The sequence below is a fragment of the Pichia kudriavzevii genome, chromosome 3 (genome assembly GCF_003054445.1).
Source record: "Pichia kudriavzevii chromosome 3, complete sequence".
Lineage (NCBI taxonomy): Eukaryota > Fungi > Ascomycota > Pichiomycetes > Pichiales > Pichiaceae > Pichia > Pichia kudriavzevii.
This window is the reverse complement of record NC_042508.1, coordinates 1,221,076-1,239,305: the sequence shown is the minus strand read 5'-3', so window position 1 is coordinate 1,239,305 and position 18,230 is coordinate 1,221,076. Positions and strand designations below refer to the sequence as shown.

Genomic DNA, 18,230 nt, shown 5'->3' with positions numbered 1-18,230 from the left:
TTTATGTCACCCGCGAGAACAAAGCACAGTTCAGATTACACATCATAATCGGACATAGCAAAATCAGACACATGAATGGTGAGCTGCACAATCATAATTGAAGACAAAGCTTTATGTACCTCAGACTGTAGTAAACAGAAAAAGTGAGCTTATTGGTATCTGACATCACTAGTTGGTTCAGAAATATCTTTTTGATCTATTTGTTGGTTTTGAAAAGTAAACTTGACCAAATCAATTTTTGAAGCAGAAATTTCACAACAAACTAAAGCAACATTGCATTCACAGTCTCGAATTCATTACCATGAATAAATGGAGTCAAGCTGTAAGTAATATAAGTATGTTTAGTTATATTTTATAACCAAAAAAGTAATGACAGCTGTGGGGTTCGAACCCACGCCTTCGAAAAGATCAGGACCTAAACCTGACGCCTTAGACCACTCGGCCAAACTGCCAATTGAAATTTTAAATGGACTTTAAGTAAGGTGTCGCATCTATTTCATATGTTGGAGAAAATATCTCTTTTGCTTCTCCTTTTCCTCTTTTCACTTCCGATTAGAAGCTATATCAGCATTATCTATTCTATATTACCAGTTATCGTCTGTGTTACATACTTCACGCCAGCAACCAGGAATCACCCTCTGTTGCTTCTCTTTTTCGTGTGGCAGACATCTTTATGAGCTTATTATGTTTTAAGTCTTAATTTTTTACTATGCCAGTCCTGTCATAGCCCCTTGATAAAAAATAGTTAATTTATACTAATGACAGTGTCTCCGACGCCTTCTCTATACTGATACTCTACATGATCAACGGGACTAACTCTCTTTGCTTCCTACTCCGGATACTTGACCCTTGTTAACTTCACTATCCTGAATTCGAAATCTAAACATCAGTATGTTATCGTCTATCTACTGGCACTTCCTTTTTTGGAACACATCTTGAAAAATCCCTTTCAAATGTTTTAACAATTTTAAATTTATCCACATTAATTTCCAAAATAGAGCTTTTGAATATAATCTTAGTTTTTAACCTTTGTGATTTATCCAGTCGAATTATATATCCAACAAGACATAATTCTTTGACAGCTAAGTAAATATTTAGCAATACGAAATATATTCAACTGCTGATAATATTTCATCCTGATTTTGATAGCAATATCAAAAATTGTAGGTTAAATAGTTAATACAAGAGCTTACCTAAAGTAATATGAAAGGAGAAGCTAAAGAACGGCAGTTAATATTATTAGGCATATTAGTTGTATAGTAAACTAGCCACACCTAGACAAACTTATCTCTGGTAGTTGTGGAATTTAAAAATAATTTTATCACTTTAGAAATAGTGTTTTTCTTCAATCCTAAAAGTTGTATAGACTAGATCTCATCAACCCTATTGGAACTGACAAAGAGGTGTATAGTTACGACCAGTTAATAGCTTTTGTATGCATCTCAACAATAACTTCAGCAAACAAGGTTTTATAAATTTTGTAACGTGATCTACATGTCAGTCTGCTTTAACTTAATGGAGTTTGGGAGATGAATTATTATATGCCGCTAGTACTATGAAAATCTCTATTTTCTGCTAAAAGTGTTATTTCTAGTGACAGCTTTGATTAAAATGGCATAATAAGAAAACCAAAAATTACTTATTTCATGAATCATGTAGATTTTCAACATTATGAAAAACAGCTACTAAATGCTTTTGCTGGGTTCCAAGCGCTTGCGACTTGTAAATGAGCCTATAACCTATTGTTTTATAGTTGGCTAGCTGTAGTAGTAGTATGAATCTATTTACTAGTAAGCGTAGTTTTATTAAACATGTTCTGCGTCTTTCTGCTTTCTATTTTGATAAAACCTTTCCGGACACTTTACACCTAGTATCATTGGCATTTTATTTGAAATAGTCAGCTAAGGATAGTATTCTTAAGGGCAAATTGATAAAAATAGGTATTTTATAAGATAGAGGAGATACATTTTAATTTTTGGTTCTAAATTCTGTTTTCGTGTTTTCCTTTTCAATAAAACAAAGTACTAATTAAAGACCAAGCTGGGCGCAAAATCGATTATTTACGGCATATCCTTTCTTAATGTGCTGAATTGCTTTTTAATACCTTATAACATTATAGCTAGGCCTAGAAGCTATTATACTTTTTTTTAGTTCTTCGTTGAAATATGTAATTAAAACACCAACTTGCTGAAACTTAGAGAGCGTAGATTAATACAAATATATGAGATTATTCTTTATTAGATGAAGTGGCAGAGAAATGAAGTTATTTTTTCCTTACTGATATTGCTCATTTTTGAACACCAGATTTTCAAAAACTGATACTGATTCTGCTTATTGAGGTTGTTCTGACGATGTGACCTACAACTAATAAGCTACAAATTAATTATACCCAATACTTTATAACCACTTAGTGTAGTTATTTAACCAAAAGCATGGCGATGGTTGTACACAACAAATGTTCGGATTTTGCATAAAACAACTAAAGTCACTATGCAAGCTAAGCTGTTTTTAGTTGTACAATGAATGCGCAAATACAAAAGGCATTACAGGCAGATCTAATCTTCTAGGAATTAGAATATTAACATAAGTGAAGCAAATATAAATAAGCCTACTGTAGAGTGTTATACAGTATACTAAAGGAAATTTTGATTGGTTCCCAACACAAAAATTAGATTTTAACTACTATGAATAGTCTTGTCATTTGGGGATAAGAGCTTCAAACTTAAGTATAACAACAGAAGTGACAATTCAAGAATGCTCAAATAGTACATAGAGGGCTTTTTACAAGGACAAGATAGTATCCTATCCATAGTTCAAGGAAGGAATTAAACTTTCGTCAAAACCAACAGTTTCTTGAACGTCACGAAAACTAACAGGAGCCAAAATATGGTTTAAACTGTGTTTACTTCTATCTGTGTCAGGACTTCTACTTCCTATATTATGCTTCAAGCCCAAATCTTTGAAATTAGCGAGATATGCCTCGTAGGCATCTTTTGCGATTTCGTAAACAGATGCACCTTCGGCCAACACTGAACCAAAAATATTGATCAAAGATTTTTTTTGGACAGTTAGAGCTATGTTTTCTGGAAGTTTGGGGACAATTTGAATACCCAGAATAGCTAAATACACCATATTTAATGAAGCATATTTTAAAGAATGAAATTTTGAAAAACATTGAATGGATGTATAGAGGTCTTCGATCGCACTGGTGCAAATCAAGGCAGGAGATACAGTTTCATCTAAACTATTGTCAGCATCGATGAAGTCTCTGTTAAATGAAAGTAAAATCAGGTAATACTGATACCTAAAAAACATTAAATTTATGTTGTATCCATTGCTTTTTAGTTCATTTTTTGTCCAATACAAATCTCTAGGGAGTGAATCCTTCCAATGAAATATGTCCACATTGAACTTTTCCAGATAATACAAGGTTGACAGACCATTATTTGATGATGAATCTCTATAGACTAGGTCATGATATCTATTGGCAAGCTGATAGAGCACGTTCAACTTCTCTAGGGGTCTGGATATATTAACAATTATAGGTGTTTTTGCAACCGGATCAAAATACAAGAAGCTTTCAATGCCTTTCAAAAACGGTAAGTTTTTACAATGAGGCATTGTTGCTCGCAGATGCCTCAGCGTGGGGGATTTGCCTAAGACAAAAGAGATATATGAGTCGGCAATCACACACCCCCAGTATATTCTGGTTTTCACGTTAGCTTCGTATTCCGTGAGCGTCAGGTGGGTGTTCAGAATATTGTTGCCAACAGTAAGTCTAGGGTCTAGTTCAAAGTTGTCAAAAGTGCCAATTCGAAATGCAATACCGGCTAATGTCCACGCTGATAAATCATTCCCTCTTCCTAGATCGAAGTAAGAAAGACATAAAAGAGTTTGAATGGATGTAATTTCGTTATAACTGTTTGAATTCAGTTTTTGAAATATGAGGTATTTTGCTTGGTAGTAGAATTTTTCAGGCGTGTCAAATAAAATACCCTGGTACATAAAGTAATCATCACCAAAATCTATTATTGAGCCTATTGCACATATAGCATAAATTAAGTCTTCGGTACAATACTCTAAAGAGTTATTAGGACCATTTTCTTCACGAAAAAAGTCCGTCAAGAAAGATTCTCTGTAAATATATAGATTATTCTCCATATATTTCCATTTGAAGAAGTTTGTAATGTATTTTACGGTAGTGTGATGGTGAAACGGAGTGAATGTCTTCTTTTTAGTTTTTTGTTTTATATTTCTAAGCTTTGAGGACGTATAAATTGGCGGTTTTGAAAAAGAAATGAATTTATCCTTCAGATGATTTTTGTCATTGTCAGATGATGTGGGTGGAAGGTCAAGCGATTCTGTGTTGGATGATAAATCAAAATTGCACAATAGTCTATCTCTAGAGATTGTATCTACTTTTTTTAACAAACTTAAAAACTTTTCCAATCTATTCAGTTGTGATTTTAATGTCGATATGTAATGGTTTGTATATTTTTTTTGTCTTAAATCTTGGACGACTGGCTCGCATACAATATTATGTTTCAGGCAGTTGGAGCAAGGGTTTTTAAAGTCACATTTAATCTGTAGTCCTCAAATACATTGATGTTAGTATTCATTTGCTTGGGTAAACTTTTTTCACTTATAATCGATTCCATACCTTTCTTTTTTTGCAGAACTTGCAGCTAAATTTTGAGTTTACATCAGATTTTCTGTTAGAATTTGCCTCTTCTGGGCTGGAGTTTATATAGAATAAACTTACGACATCAATTTTAGCTTCTCTGTTCTAAGTGACATGTTAAGAGACGAATTCCAAAGAGAGACGAACTGCTTAAGAGGATGTTGTTTTATACATTGATTTTGGCGTGTAATATGAGTCTCAAAATAAGGCGCTGCATCTTTCTCGATACTGGATACGGAGAGCGATAACAGTTTTTTCATGATAGCCATCAATTATTTACATACAATTTCACGTTGAATTTAGTAAACACTAGAGAAAAAATGACTGTGCTAGAAGACATATACACACCAGACGTGGGTTTTCAAAGAACAAAGTTAATGTTTTTTTTTTCATGGCGTATGTAACAATAAACAAAGGCAATAAAACCACAATGCAGTATAGTACCTTATCAACGGAAGATAGCTCCGGCGGAAGATCATTTTCCGTTATCGCTTTTGTTTATCGCCACGAAAACATTTTGTTTCCTATTTTGTCAAACTCGAAGTGTGTCAACTTTTGGTGTTCTTATCTGAGGTTTCCACTGACGGGTGTTTTTTTCCTTTTATTTAAACTACGCTGACTCCAACTTGAACATAGATATCCTAAGTTACAATAAAATTGTATAAAGTATAATATTGAGAAGTAAGTATGACGGAAAGGGACTCTGAAAAAGACAATTATAAGATAAGCATCTCCGTCGAAACAAAAGTCAGCCCTTTAGAAAACCTCTCCGAAATTGAGAGGAAGTTGGTGCATAAGTTTGATTGGAGATTGATGCCTATGTTAGCTACTATTTACTTTTTTTCATCCCTTGATAGATCCAATATTGGTAATGCTAGTGTTGCTGGCATGAACGCTGATATAGGAATTTCCAGCACACAATTTTCCAATGTTGCATCTGTGTTGTATGCCACATACCTACCTGTCATGTTACCAGGTGTTTGGCTCATGAAGTTGTGTCCAAAACCAAAGTATTATCTTGCTGGAATGGTTTTTTGTTGGTCAGTTTGTTCTCTTTGTACAATGTTTGCAACCGGGTATGGCAGTCTTATGGCCATCCGGCTACTACTAGGATTGTTCGAGGGTTCTTTCTTCAGCTGTATGTCGGTTATTGCTACTGATTATTATTTCCCAGATGAGTTGGGCAGAAGAACAGCTTACTTTTTTGCGTCATCGTCTTTAGCAAGTGCCTTCGGGGGTCTTATTGCTACTGGAATCACCAAAATATCATCTGGATCACTTAAGCCATGGCAATACATTTTTTTGATCGAAGGAATCCTATCATTGCTAGCATCAATCTGGTTGTTTTTAGGCTTACCTGATAACCCCACAGGGTTGATAAAAACCGAAGAAGAAAAACAGGCTTATGAGGACAGAGAAAGACGCCGGGTTTTCTTTATGGATTCAAGTTCATTCCAGTGGTCGGAGGTTTTAGAAGCAATTGCTGATTACAAGACACACCTTTCATATGTAATACAATTCACGCAGGATGTTTGCCTATATGGGTTTTCAACGTTCCTACCTTCTATCTTAAAATCTGGTTTAGGTTATGATGCTTTAGAAGCACAATATTTGGGAGTTCCTGTTTATTTATTTGCCGGTATTGTCTTTTTAGTTGCAGCTGAATTGTCTGATAGAACCCGAATGAGAGGTCCTTTTATTGCTTTTACTAACATCTTTGGAATAGCAGGGTACATATTGTTACTTGCTGTAAAAAATGATGGTGTTAAATATTTTGCATGTTATCTTGTTGCCTTTTCAATATATACGGGCACTGGTATAAATGAATCGTGGATTGCCTCGAATACAGCTCCGAGGTATAAACGATACACCTCAATTGGGTTGAACCAAACATTAGGCAATGTCTCTGGTGCAATTAGTCCTCAAGTATATCGCTCCCCTCCAAATTACACTTTGGGCCACGCCTTTACCCTTGGATGTCTAGTGATCTCGTCGATTTGCAGTATGACATCTTCAATTCTTTTTTACAGAAGAAACAAGCAAAACCAAAGGGTGATTGAGACTGGAATTGATGATAGAGGCCGCAGGAGAACTATAGGTGACGATTCTCCAGAATTCCAATTCCTCCTTTAACTGGTTAAATATGCTATATTTTTTCTTGTTTTTGACATTTTCTGAACTTTAATAAAGTCAACGTGATATAATTAGATAATATATAATAAACTAAAGTACATTTTAGATAGACCAATCAATTAATTCCCTTCAGTAGTCCAAAGAGACTTGTAAAGAAGTAACTACATCTTCTTAACTCTTTTACGGTTTCACAACCCCAGCAAGAGAGCTCTTCCCGAGTTCTACAATTTTAGCAAATAATACACATCAAATCGGGGTTGCTTTAAAAATTACAGTGAATAATATTTAAAGCTTTTTGGGTAGTATCAGTAAATTGGCTTGACATTTATAAATTCATGGACTTTTTAAACTATAAAATTCAAAGCCTACAGTAATTCACAGAAAACATATAATTCAAGGGAGTTCTACAATACTATTTACAAGTATGGATATTTTAAACAGATTTGCTCGTCAATAAAATAGACCCATCGAGTAAGTCAATATCTTTAATAGTTGCGTCATCGATGATGTCACCTATTGCAACATCTTTGGTTTCAGCCTTTGGTGTGTCAGCTTTTTCTGCGTTCAAAGCATACCAGCTGGTTTCCAGAATACACCTGACACCATAGTCCAAAAGGATAACTTCAATTAAACCGTCCTCGCTAGGTTTCTTGGTAACAATCACCTTAAACAATAGCTGTCCTTCTTGGCCTTGATGCTCTTGTAAATATTGCAATGCTTTGAAGGTGTAAAATCCAATAACCTTATTTGCTAATTTTGTGTTTAGTTCATCTTTATATTTAAGCTGCAAGGTCATATAGTCTATTTGATCCTGCGTAAACTTGGGTTTACCCGTAGATAAGAAAGAATGCAATTGCCAATGATTAACAAAATCCCAAAATCTTCTCAACGGAGAAGTAACTGTAGCATAACGAGTAATGTTCAAAAATTCATGTTTTTCTGGGAAAGGAGCTATCGTTGACTTAGTCAAGTATTCTTGATATATTGTCAAATCCTTAAAGTCAGCATTTTTCTTAAGAGTAACGTTCTTCGAGAACGCTGCTACTTGAGGAGACATTTCTAGTGGAAGTTGAATTTTATAGATAGCTGGTATTTTATTTCTTGCAAAAAAATTACCAGCAATATTGTTTGCTTTGACCATGATTTCTGAAACCAACTGTTCTGATTTCGCTCCCTGCAACTGTGCATCTTTAATGGTATCGTCATTATAAATATCTTTGAAAACAAGTTGGATTTGTTTATCTTCATTTTCAGTAATGTTCGCTATCTCCTTTTTAACGTTAATTTGGTCAAACAAAGAGATACGACCAGATTTAGTCGCCTCATCATTTAAATGTTGAGAAATTATACTTAAACTGTGAAGGTCTTGTTTGACTTGAGATATTGGAATATCCGAATTGGCCAATTTTTCATGAAGAATAGACTCTGTAAGCGGGTCATTTGACAGTAATTTATTGACAGAATTGTAATCGATTTTAACAAACCTATTTGCCACACCAAAGTTAATAACCTCATCATCACTTAAGTGTACAACCCTTTTAGTTTTCTCATTATACTTGAATGATATTTTCAACGCTCTTGTATCTTGTCCAAAATAACCTAGCTGAATTTTTTTACCAAATTCAAGAGGTAGAAGGGGAATGGCATTAGTACCTGAGAGGTCTGGCAAGTAAAGAGTCAAACCTCTTTCTAATGCAATCCTGGATATCAAATCTTCTGGCTCTAAATATGAGGATGGATCCGCAACAAAAGTACTAACTAAGTATTCATCTTGATTTAGTTTCTTGACTGAGATACCGTCATCAATTTCTAGGGGGTTTTCGGAGTCAATGCAATAAACAATGTCATTGAATTTGACCCTTTTGTCAGTTGAATCGTGCTCAAGATCAACAAAGCTAGAGATATTTTCCTCCGTAATTGAATCATAATATGCTTGTTCCATGTCAGCTTTTAGTGAAACACCACTGAAAGGCAGCATAGCGTTGTCCCACCATTTGGAAGGCCCCTCGCGTGACGTGATTTCATTAGTTTTTAATAATAGGTCAAAAACGATGGAGTTAGTTATATCAAGATCTTTATAATCTGGAATATTTCTCATGATTTTCATGACAAAAGATTCTAATATGTTGTTCTGAACCGATCCTGAACAGTAGAGTTTTAGCAAATCAATGAATGTTATATAGAATGGTAATATCTTTTTATAGTTGGCATTCTTGATATTTTTTTGTTCGATTTTATCCTTCAAATAACCAGACAATAGAGGGTATAGCGAGTTGTCATCTTTGAATGCCTGGACCATTCCATTAAATCTGACAATTCTATTCAATGGGAGAGCCAGGACATAAGACGATGCCTTAGTAAATGCATCATGCATGAACAATTGATTATTTTTCCGCAGACCCAATATAAAGGCGTAAAAGTCAACGATGTCAACCTCAAGATTCAAATTTGAGCCACCGCATACAGTTTTTCCCAAGCTAATTGAGTCATATTGATTACCGATAAAGAGGTTTTTAGTTATGGTGTCAAATAACAATTTATATGCTTTGCTTATGTCTTCAGCCTTAGTAACTTTCAAATTATTCATTAAAATTTTAAGGTCAGTTAACTGGACTGCTCTGTACATTTGATAAAGGGTAATTTGAATTGGCCCCTCGTTACTTTGTAAGATATTGTGCACAATTTCTAGTTTGACATTTGTATTAGGTAAAATTTGCCATGCCTTGGTGTTAATTTTCGATAAGATTTGAGATACCAGGCCTGATAGAAGTGATGGTAATATATAAGTTTTGACAGCATTTTCACCTGAGATTGACCTAGCAATAGCACTTTCAAAAATCTTATTTCTGTCAATGACATCTTCTAACTTGTATTTTGGCTTACCAATGGGTACAATTTCATCATAGTCTAACCCCTCCCAGAATAGTTCTTCTTCCATGAGAGAATTACAAAACCATTCTTTCGGAAACACTTTAGGCAACCTAACTCCCATCTTAGATCTCGAAACAAACTGAATCTCACCATATGCGTTCAATAAAGTATATCTAGGATCTTCGGGATCTTCAGGAAGGCCAATTATCACTGATAAATCACCTTTTTCAAAGTTACCTGAGAGGTCAACAACATCACCTACAGCAACTTCATTATATTGAAAATCTTTCCAAACAAATTTATTTGAGACGTCTCCAAACTTTTTAACAAGCTGGTACTTGATATAATCTCTGTTTGATTGATCATCGTAAAAGGAAAAGTTTGGAGGCAATTTTAGATCGGGAAAAATTTTTGAGATCCAAAGTTTGTTTGGTTCAATATATCTCAATTTTGTCCTTTCTTCAACGTCTTTCTTTAAATTTTCAATGTCAACATTAGATGCAGAATGAAATAACTCTTCTGGTGTTTGGATTCTCTTTTCTGGTGCCAGCTTTGTTCTCTTGCTCTTGTACTTCTGTGCTTTTGATTGTACGTCCTTTAAATTCTGTAAAGTTGTTGAAAAAAACCTATGTGAAAAGGCTGCAACATTTGGTTTCGATGCAGCATTTAAGTATACCACAGAGAAAAATATACGTCTTCTAGATGGTTTCACAGCCAACATCCTTGTAAATCAAGGAAGGAAAATTCAGTACTTACTTAAGACATCAGTTTGAATTTTCAGAAACATGTAACTGAAAAAAATGAAAAAAAAAAAATGGCGCCGCTTGATGTCGTAGTGCGGTACACTTTACAAACAAAATTGTTTTAAATGTGACAGTGTTGTACAGATATATAGGTCCTACTTTGGTGTCTCCTTCTATAAATTAAATCTTTTACAAGCTGGTCAACCTTAAAAGATCTTGTTTAACACAGATTTGATCTTGGTATTTTCATTTGTATTTTTGATAGAATTATCGGCATTAGCTCTATTAGTAGCCACATTTCTTTGTTTGAAGTTTCTTCGTATTTCAGTAGGTGATTCTGCATCTTTGGTATCGTTACTTTCAAGCTTTCTCTTCTTGCTTTCTTTGACTCTAGTGACAACTTTACTCGTTTCAACGTTCTTGATAAATGCTTTATTGAGTTTATGTGCTTGTGATAGTTCAGCTTGCTTTTTACTTTCACGAACCTCAACCTCCCTGTTCAATGCATTTGTTAGATCAAACCACTTGAAACCTTTCAAATACTTAACATTCATCACGTCGTCATGATAAAAGCTGCGTTTTTTTCCACCAAGTATATTTCCATTTAGTGTAGTTGCAGCCAGCTTCGCATTAGCTTTGTCTATAAATTCAACCCACCCTTCTTCAAATTTCTTCTTCTTGTTACCTCCTGATTTAATCCTAGACTTGTAAATCTTAGGATCCTCTGGTTTTAAGAAAATACGACCAACCTCACCAAACCTAGACATGACATGTCTCAACTTTTGTGGTTTCATGTATGGCGGTAACGATGACAGGTAGACCACACCTGATTTTTTAATCTTTTGTTCTTCCTTCTCTAATTGTTTGGCGGTTAACTTCTTCACCTTCTTAGAAGTTTCCTTTTTCTGAGAATCTGTGATTGGAGTTTTCGAATCAGTAGCATTTTCACTCGTAACTTCTTCGCCTTCATCCTGACTACCATCTCCGCTCAAAAAACCAAAATACTGATCATCATCATCATTATCATCATCCGCTTCTTCTTCTTCACGGTTAACTTCGTTTGCTCTGTCGATGAATGATTTTGTCATCTTTTTTTGCTTAGGAAGTTCAATATCAACAGCTTCACTCTCTTTTGAAGAAAAATTATAGTTCCCATTCACATTTTCATCACTATCACTAGCATTAACATCTTCATCTTCATCTCCGTTGCCGCCAACTTGAAATTTGTCATATGTTCTAGCGTTTGATGTTTTATTCTGGTTCAAAGAAAACCCTTTATCTAACTCTTCGTCAGATGAATAAAAATCATTGTCATTTTCTTCACTCACTAAGGCTACGATATTCTTTTCCTCCTTCTCGACAGCCATTGGAAACTATTTCTAAAAACTGGTATCTTATTGTTGTATCTATATATATAAGTTAGTTTATCTTCAATTTGGATAACAACAGGTTTCAGAGCTAAGATTAGACCTCGTTTTATTACATAGTATGTAAATAGATTTAGGACATTAATAAATTTTTTTTCTCTCTCAAATTAAATGCGAGGAAAAAAATAAACTTAAATATTAAGTGAGTTTCAGATTACGTAAGCAAGAAATAAAAACTATTGCTGGTACCATTTGGTAACCATTTCGACAGCACATGCCCCCCAGTCTTCACCGTGATTGTGCATCCCTGGTAAGATACCAGCACGCTGTAGTGCTTGCTCTTCAGTGAGACAAGTGAGAACTCCGAAAATTATGGGCTTGTGAAGCTCAAATTGTAGCTTCATAAGTTGGTTTGTCACCGATTCACAAATGTATTCAAAGTGCATCGTTGATCCCTTGATCAAACACCCGATTGGAATGATAACATCCAAATTGTACTTTTCAAACATCTTCTTTGTTCCATATGGAAGTTCGTAAGAGCCTGGAACTGATTCGACAATGATGTTTTCCTCGGGGACATTGAACTCTTTCAATTTTTTAATGGCACCTGCAACTAGGGCGTCAATAATCTCAGCATTCCATCTTGCATGGAGTATACCGACTCTGACGCTCTTTCCATCATAATTCTGATCAATTTTTCCTAAACCTTTGATCGCCATTTTAGTGTTTACTCGTGGGGCTGCTATCCATCGTAGTTGCTACATTGAAAAAGGCTGACTCCAAAAGATGTTCACAATTTGTCGATTATGGGCCTGAGGATACAACGCGTGAGAATTACTTTCCTAAACGACTTTGCCATTCATTGACGCCATTTATTCTTACTTCTTCCTGTACATTTAGTACCCGACGAATGTTTTATTTCCAGCCCAGTGATCTGCTGATATGACAAAGTATTATGCGGTTAAAAATGGTAGAACCAAAGGTATATACACAGACTGGAACTCTTGTTCCAATCAGGTAAAGGGCTATTCTGGTAGTCAGTACAAGTCTTTCAAAACAAAGGCTGAAGCAGATGCATATTTAAATTCATTTTCATCAGTTCCTCCATCTTTAAGGCCCAATATATCATTGGCTAGTTGTCGCAGTTTACGCAGCTCACCCCAACCTTATCTAACACCTAGCATCAGTACAAAACCCTTTACTCATTCAAAGGTTGAGATTTACACAGATGGTGCATCCAAAAACAACCAGAAAGCTAAAACCGGAGGTTCAAAGGCAGGTTATGGTGTTTATTACGGTCCAGATGATCCCAGAAATTACAGTGGTCGTGTCACTGGTGAACAGACTAACAACAGAGGTGAACTGCAGGGTATCTTGCATGCACTAGAGAATTCATATGAAGAAGTTAAAAACGGCAAGAAAAATACGTATGTTATTCATACAGATTCTCAATATTCAAAGGAGGCTATTACCAACTGGGGCAAAGCATGGGAGAAAAACGGTTGGAAAACTAGTAGTGGCACCGATGTTGCCAACAAAGACCTGGTTAAGCAATGTCGTGAACTGGTGAAGAAGATAGAAGAGAATTCTGGGAAGGTGGAAATCGTTAAAGTGAAAGGCCACTCGGGAGTCCATGGTAACGTTATGGCCGATAAACTTGCCGTTGACGGATGTTTCAAATAAATGTTTTGCAGTGTCTTTTTTTGAATACTCTATTTCCTACTCCAATATATTTTATAGGGCCTCTTTGTTAAACCTTTCTTCCCTGATACGTTTATAGTTGTATGTAAGTTTAATTTCATGATTTAATGACTTACGCTGTTTACAGAACGCGCTTAAGCATTGTAATCCAAAAGTCAACAATTGCATTTTCTGTTCTTTAGTTCTTCCTTGGATCCCAACCATCCAAACACTAAAAGCTAGCTGCATGTCATTAAATAGGATAGATATGCTACAGCCGGGTAAGAAGAGACAGCTAAAAGTATCTCTTGGCGATCCAAGGCTTGATTTTAAAGAGTCCAGTGCTCAAGAACAAAATGAACTGGAACGCTCTACCAAACGCCCAAAGATAACTAATATGGCAGTGTTTGCAACCTTACATAGTTTGAACAGCTCGAAATATGAAGATGTAAATATACCATACAAACAGCTTATAAGCATTGGAAGATCATCTTCTAAGAATAATGATATTATAATACGGGAAAATGATTGTTCATCTTTGCACTGTCAATTTGTAATTGGTGAAAGCTTAAACAACAGAAGTTTAATCTTAGTAAAAGATTTTAGCTCAAATGGAACATACATAAATGATGTTATAGTGGGAAGAAATAACTCAGCTTTACTCAGAGATGGTGATAAGATCTCATTTGCATCCAGTTTGCATTTTATTGTTAGCTATCACGACGCGTTCAGATCGGATGTCAGTTCGTTCTTTGATGAATATATTTTGACCAATAAAGTGCTAGGAACGGGTCATTATGCTCAGGTTAAAGAAGCTCGGAATAGGAAAACTGGGGTTGTGTGTGCTGTGAAGATCTTCAATCCAACAAACATAAGTGAAGATGCTAATCAACTAAATAGGGAACTAGAAATATTAATGAACCTAAATCACCCCAATATTGTGGGATTTTACGATAAATATATCGAGCCAGTTAACATCAATTCTATGACAACATTTTTGGTCCTTGAGAAAGTTAATGGTGGCGAATTGTTTAATAGAATCGTGACTAAAGGAAAACTGGGTCAAGAGGAGACAAAGGAAATAACCAGGCAACTTCTACAAGGATTAGAATATTTACATTCAAAGGATATTGTTCATCGTGACCTGAAGCCAGAGAATATCTTGTTAAGCATTATTCCAACCAGGCCCAACCAAAAATACAAACAACCATGGGATGAAGGAGAGTTGTCTGTGCAAGTGAAAATAGCAGACTTTGGTTTGGCAAAGTCAATTGGAAAGTTTCAGTTTACAACAACTTTATGTGGAACTCCAGCCTATGTTGCGCCTGAGGTGCTAGCCAATTCACAGTATAGGAAATATAACAAGTCGGTCGATATGTGGTCTGTTGGTGTATTGTTATATGTTTGTCTCTGTGGATTTCCACCGTTTAGTGAAGAGTTAGGGCCACCTTCAATGAGACAACAGATATTAGAAGCAAAATTTGCATTTTATTCACCTTACTGGGATGAAATTGATGATATTGCCCTTGACCTTATCAGTAGATTATTAGTGGTCAACCCAGATAAAAGACTGACAGTTGAACAAGCAACGCTTCATCCGTGGTTTCGACAGAGACATGGGAGGAACGAGTGTGTAGATACTCAAGAGACTGTGGATACACAAGAAAAGTATTTTGACGACATAGTTTCTTTAAAGGCCAGACAATTATCAATACGTATACCCGCTTCTTCCGCAGGTTATCCTTGCGAGCCCATAACCATTCAAGAGCGTGTAAATACGGGACTGACTGATGATAAAATTGTTGAAAGGTTTTGTAAATTCAATCATAAAAACGATGCAGACAGTGATATGGCAATGTGAACTCCATTAACTATATAATTACATATCAAATATATACAGGGAAAGCCGATAAGAATAATATTAAGCTGAATTTGAATTTCTTTCAGATCATTGTATAGTGTAAACGGCAACTTTACCATCTTGATACCCGACAAACAGATATCTGCTAGAAAAAATCTTTTCCCTATTCCTTCTAATAATATTTTTACTCCTGCCATTGGAATATTCTACTTCAATATTTTTGTTCGTACTAGGGTCTAGCTGCTTTTCAGTGAATTTGAGAACATTAGCACGTTGACGTTGCATATTGCTAGACTCGACTATTCCATTGTTTTGTTCGTCTACAGCTTCTTGTGAGGTTGAAATTGTTGGGACCTGTCGACGCATTTTCATAACAAATTTCAAAACATCATTTTCATCATAGTTGTATATTCTCGTGTATCCATCCCAAGTGATCAAAGAGACAGTATTTTTTGAGGAATCAGTATCAATATCATTGATGCCTTTATGTTTAGTACAAAATGTTTTGACTTGATGGTCATCAAGGTTCATGATAGCAACTTCACTGCCAGTCGAGCCAAATAGTATTTTTTTGTTCATCGCATCGAATGTTAAAGCAGTTATAGCGTTTCCTATCAAAGATGCATCACTAAAAATGTTCTTAACTTTAAAGTCACCTTCATCTTTGGCAAATTCATAAACAACAATTTGTCCACTTTCATAACCAATTATAAAAGTGTTAGTGTCAAGCCATTTGATTTTCATAATAACACCAAGTCCGCATCTTCTAGTGAAGTCCATTGGTGATATTTGATCATCTTCTATTTCCGTAATTTTAACTTCACTATCTGGCGTGCTTAATTTATAGTCATGTACTACTCTTTTCAATTTTTCATGTTCTCTTCTCATGTTCAAATCTATCTGATAGATATCAAATCCATCAGAGTCTATAGTCGAAGGAGTGATGAGAAAGTTCTCTATGTTTATGTCAATATTAGCAAAATTCAGGGTATTAACAGGCATTTCAAATAGCTTGGGTGGTGTGACGGACTTCATTTCGTCCTCTGTCGTTACCTTTTTCTTCAGTAAACCGGTATATGTAAATTCCAAGTTTTCCTTTGACGTAACATCAAGCAACTTCCAAATCTTTACACTCCCATCCTTTGAATGTGTTAATAATTGGCCGTATGAATCATATGTGATTGGTGACGTAAAGTCACTCTCTTCACTGTTCTGGGTCCACTTAATACCTAACTGTTTTACCGTCAAAACAGAATCATTATGGGCTTTCCATACACCAAACGGCCTACATGTGATGAGGTTCCACCAAACGATCAATCCGGATTCGTCAGCAGTTATCACAGTTGGATTGAAAATTATTGATTTTGAATCATCCTCATTTATATACGTAAGTGATGATGGAATATAGAAATTCTCAATACATGTGATCGGAGAACTATGCAGTCGTAGTGTCGCCAGCAAAGATTTATTGAACATTATTATTCATTTAGAAGATTAATAGTATGCAAGGAAATGTGGTGAATCTGATGTTCAAATAAGTAGGCGCCGAAAAAAAAAAATATAATCATATTCCCGATCGTGTGCGACAATCTAGTTGGGAAAATTTGGTGGACAGAATCAACATTAAGTCTTGAAAGGGTTAAGTTTACCTAATATTTATTTTTAAGTAGCGTTTCCACAAGAAAAGGATATGGAAAACGATTGGGCAACAATAATAGAAGATACTATTGCTCCCGCTTCTGTGAATAATAAAAGGACTAATAGATGATAACCTGATGAACAACGTAATTCACTTCATACTTTGCACACACAATGTAACATGAGCCTTCATTGCAGCTGGTTGTTAAATACTGTTTTGGAATCACAACTAGGTGGTAACAAGCAAAACACGCCCCTAACCAGCTCTGCTATTGCGAAATCAAGTAGAAACGTTCGTCAAGGTCCAATACAAAGTATAATGTAGAACATGGCCTTTATCAATTATTAAGGGATTGATGCAAGGGGGTGCTTTGAAAAGGAGGCTGCAAAAGGGAGGCTGCGAAAGGGAGGTTGCGAAAAGTCAATTGACACATTCCACCATAAAATTATTGTGTCATCACTATAGATTACGTATTAGTTGTAACCTTAGGCTGTCTTCTTCGAGTTATACCAATACATACTGACAGTTGAAAAGCTAGACAGGAACTAATGGGTATATTTAGTTCTCATCAATTTACAACAGTATCCGAGATAATTTACTTGTGTTGTTCCCTACTCATGCTTGGTGACGACAATGTCCTTGAGACGCAGGTAGGTTTACTAATTGAAGCAATCAGGACGCAGAATCATTCGAAAGAACCTGGTGCACTCGAAGCCGCACGTGCCATAAGGAAAAAGTTGAAGTATGGTACTCCACGGGAACAAGTAATAGCTTTGAAAATACTCGATTTGCTGGTACTTAATGGGATCGAAAAAGATTTTATTACACCCCTGTTTAATGATGACAAATTGATCGATAGACTGGCGTTTTATCTTATCGATGACATCGAACCTGTAGACTTTAGTAGCATCTATTTGAATCCACGGAAAAGGGAAGATTCCAGGACCATGATTAAACATAGAAAAGTTTGTGTAATAGCCAAATACATTATGGGTCAATGGCATGTTGAGTATCGCTCTAACCCCTGTTTGGAATATTTTAATAGTATCTATGAACGTTCTATGGAAAGAAACAAAACGATGAGTAACAAAAGCAACGGGGGGTGTACTTTTAAGGTAAGGAGTTATGACAATATTCCAGGATTCATCAATGATGATACAGATTTGGAAAGATATACTGACTTATACTATAAAACTCCAACTGAACTTAGCCCGCTGGAACAACAGCAACAACGACAATAGAATGGTGGATATGA

At 35.5% G+C, this 18,230-nt stretch overlaps 9 protein-coding genes and 1 non-coding gene across 10 annotated transcripts; 4 read left to right on the top strand and 6 right to left on the bottom strand.

Annotated features, from left to right (window-relative positions):
• Positions 1-370: 370 nt before the first annotated feature.
• On the bottom strand, positions 371-452 carry C5L36_0Ctrna13L. Its single transcript has one exon. It is a non-coding gene; the product is annotated as a tRNA-Leu (tRNA).
• Positions 453-2,802: 2,350 nt separating this feature from the next.
• Positions 2,803-4,161, bottom strand: C5L36_0C05740 (uncharacterized protein; the record flags this gene model as incomplete). Its single annotated transcript, XM_029466265.1, has 1 exon — positions 2,803-4,161. The coding sequence occupies one exon, from the start codon at positions 4,159-4,161 to the stop codon at positions 2,803-2,805; it is 1,359 nt and encodes a 452-aa protein (XP_029322125.1).
• A 1,207-nt stretch (positions 4,162-5,368) lies between these two features.
• On the top strand, positions 5,369-6,814 carry C5L36_0C05730 (uncharacterized protein; the record flags this gene model as incomplete). Its single annotated transcript, XM_029466264.1, has 1 exon — positions 5,369-6,814. The coding sequence occupies one exon, from the start codon at positions 5,369-5,371 to the stop codon at positions 6,812-6,814; it is 1,446 nt and encodes a 481-aa protein (XP_029322124.1).
• Positions 6,815-7,247: 433 nt separating this feature from the next.
• C5L36_0C05720 (uncharacterized protein) lies at positions 7,248-10,406 on the bottom strand (the record flags this gene model as incomplete). Its single annotated transcript, XM_029466263.1, has 1 exon — positions 7,248-10,406. One exon carries the CDS (start codon positions 10,404-10,406, stop codon positions 7,248-7,250), a length of 3,159 nt encoding a protein of 1,052 aa, XP_029322123.1.
• A 228-nt stretch (positions 10,407-10,634) lies between these two features.
• C5L36_0C05710 (uncharacterized protein) lies at positions 10,635-11,795 on the bottom strand (the record flags this gene model as incomplete). The annotated part of the gene is made up of 1 exon (XM_029466262.1): positions 10,635-11,795. One exon carries the CDS (start codon positions 11,793-11,795, stop codon positions 10,635-10,637), a length of 1,161 nt encoding a protein of 386 aa, XP_029322122.1.
• Positions 11,796-12,031: 236 nt separating this feature from the next.
• C5L36_0C05700 (uncharacterized protein) lies at positions 12,032-12,514 on the bottom strand (the record flags this gene model as incomplete). The annotated part of the gene is made up of 1 exon (XM_029466261.1): positions 12,032-12,514. One exon carries the CDS (start codon positions 12,512-12,514, stop codon positions 12,032-12,034), a length of 483 nt encoding a protein of 160 aa, XP_029322121.1.
• Positions 12,515-12,737: 223 nt separating this feature from the next.
• On the top strand, positions 12,738-13,478 carry C5L36_0C05690 (uncharacterized protein; the record flags this gene model as incomplete). The annotated part of the gene is made up of 1 exon (XM_029466260.1): positions 12,738-13,478. The coding sequence occupies one exon, from the start codon at positions 12,738-12,740 to the stop codon at positions 13,476-13,478; it is 741 nt and encodes a 246-aa protein (XP_029322120.1).
• A 244-nt stretch (positions 13,479-13,722) lies between these two features.
• C5L36_0C05680 (uncharacterized protein) lies at positions 13,723-15,336 on the top strand (the record flags this gene model as incomplete). The annotated part of the gene is made up of 1 exon (XM_029466259.1): positions 13,723-15,336. The coding sequence occupies one exon, from the start codon at positions 13,723-13,725 to the stop codon at positions 15,334-15,336; it is 1,614 nt and encodes a 537-aa protein (XP_029322119.1).
• An 87-nt stretch (positions 15,337-15,423) lies between these two features.
• On the bottom strand, positions 15,424-16,812 carry C5L36_0C05670 (uncharacterized protein; the record flags this gene model as incomplete). The annotated part of the gene is made up of 1 exon (XM_029466258.1): positions 15,424-16,812. The coding sequence occupies one exon, from the start codon at positions 16,810-16,812 to the stop codon at positions 15,424-15,426; it is 1,389 nt and encodes a 462-aa protein (XP_029322118.1).
• A 711-nt stretch (positions 16,813-17,523) lies between these two features.
• On the top strand, positions 17,524-18,216 carry C5L36_0C05667 (uncharacterized protein; the record flags this gene model as incomplete). Its single annotated transcript, XM_029466257.1, has 1 exon — positions 17,524-18,216. One exon carries the CDS (start codon positions 17,524-17,526, stop codon positions 18,214-18,216), a length of 693 nt encoding a protein of 230 aa, XP_029322117.1.
• Between the last annotated feature and the right edge of the window lie 14 nt (positions 18,217-18,230).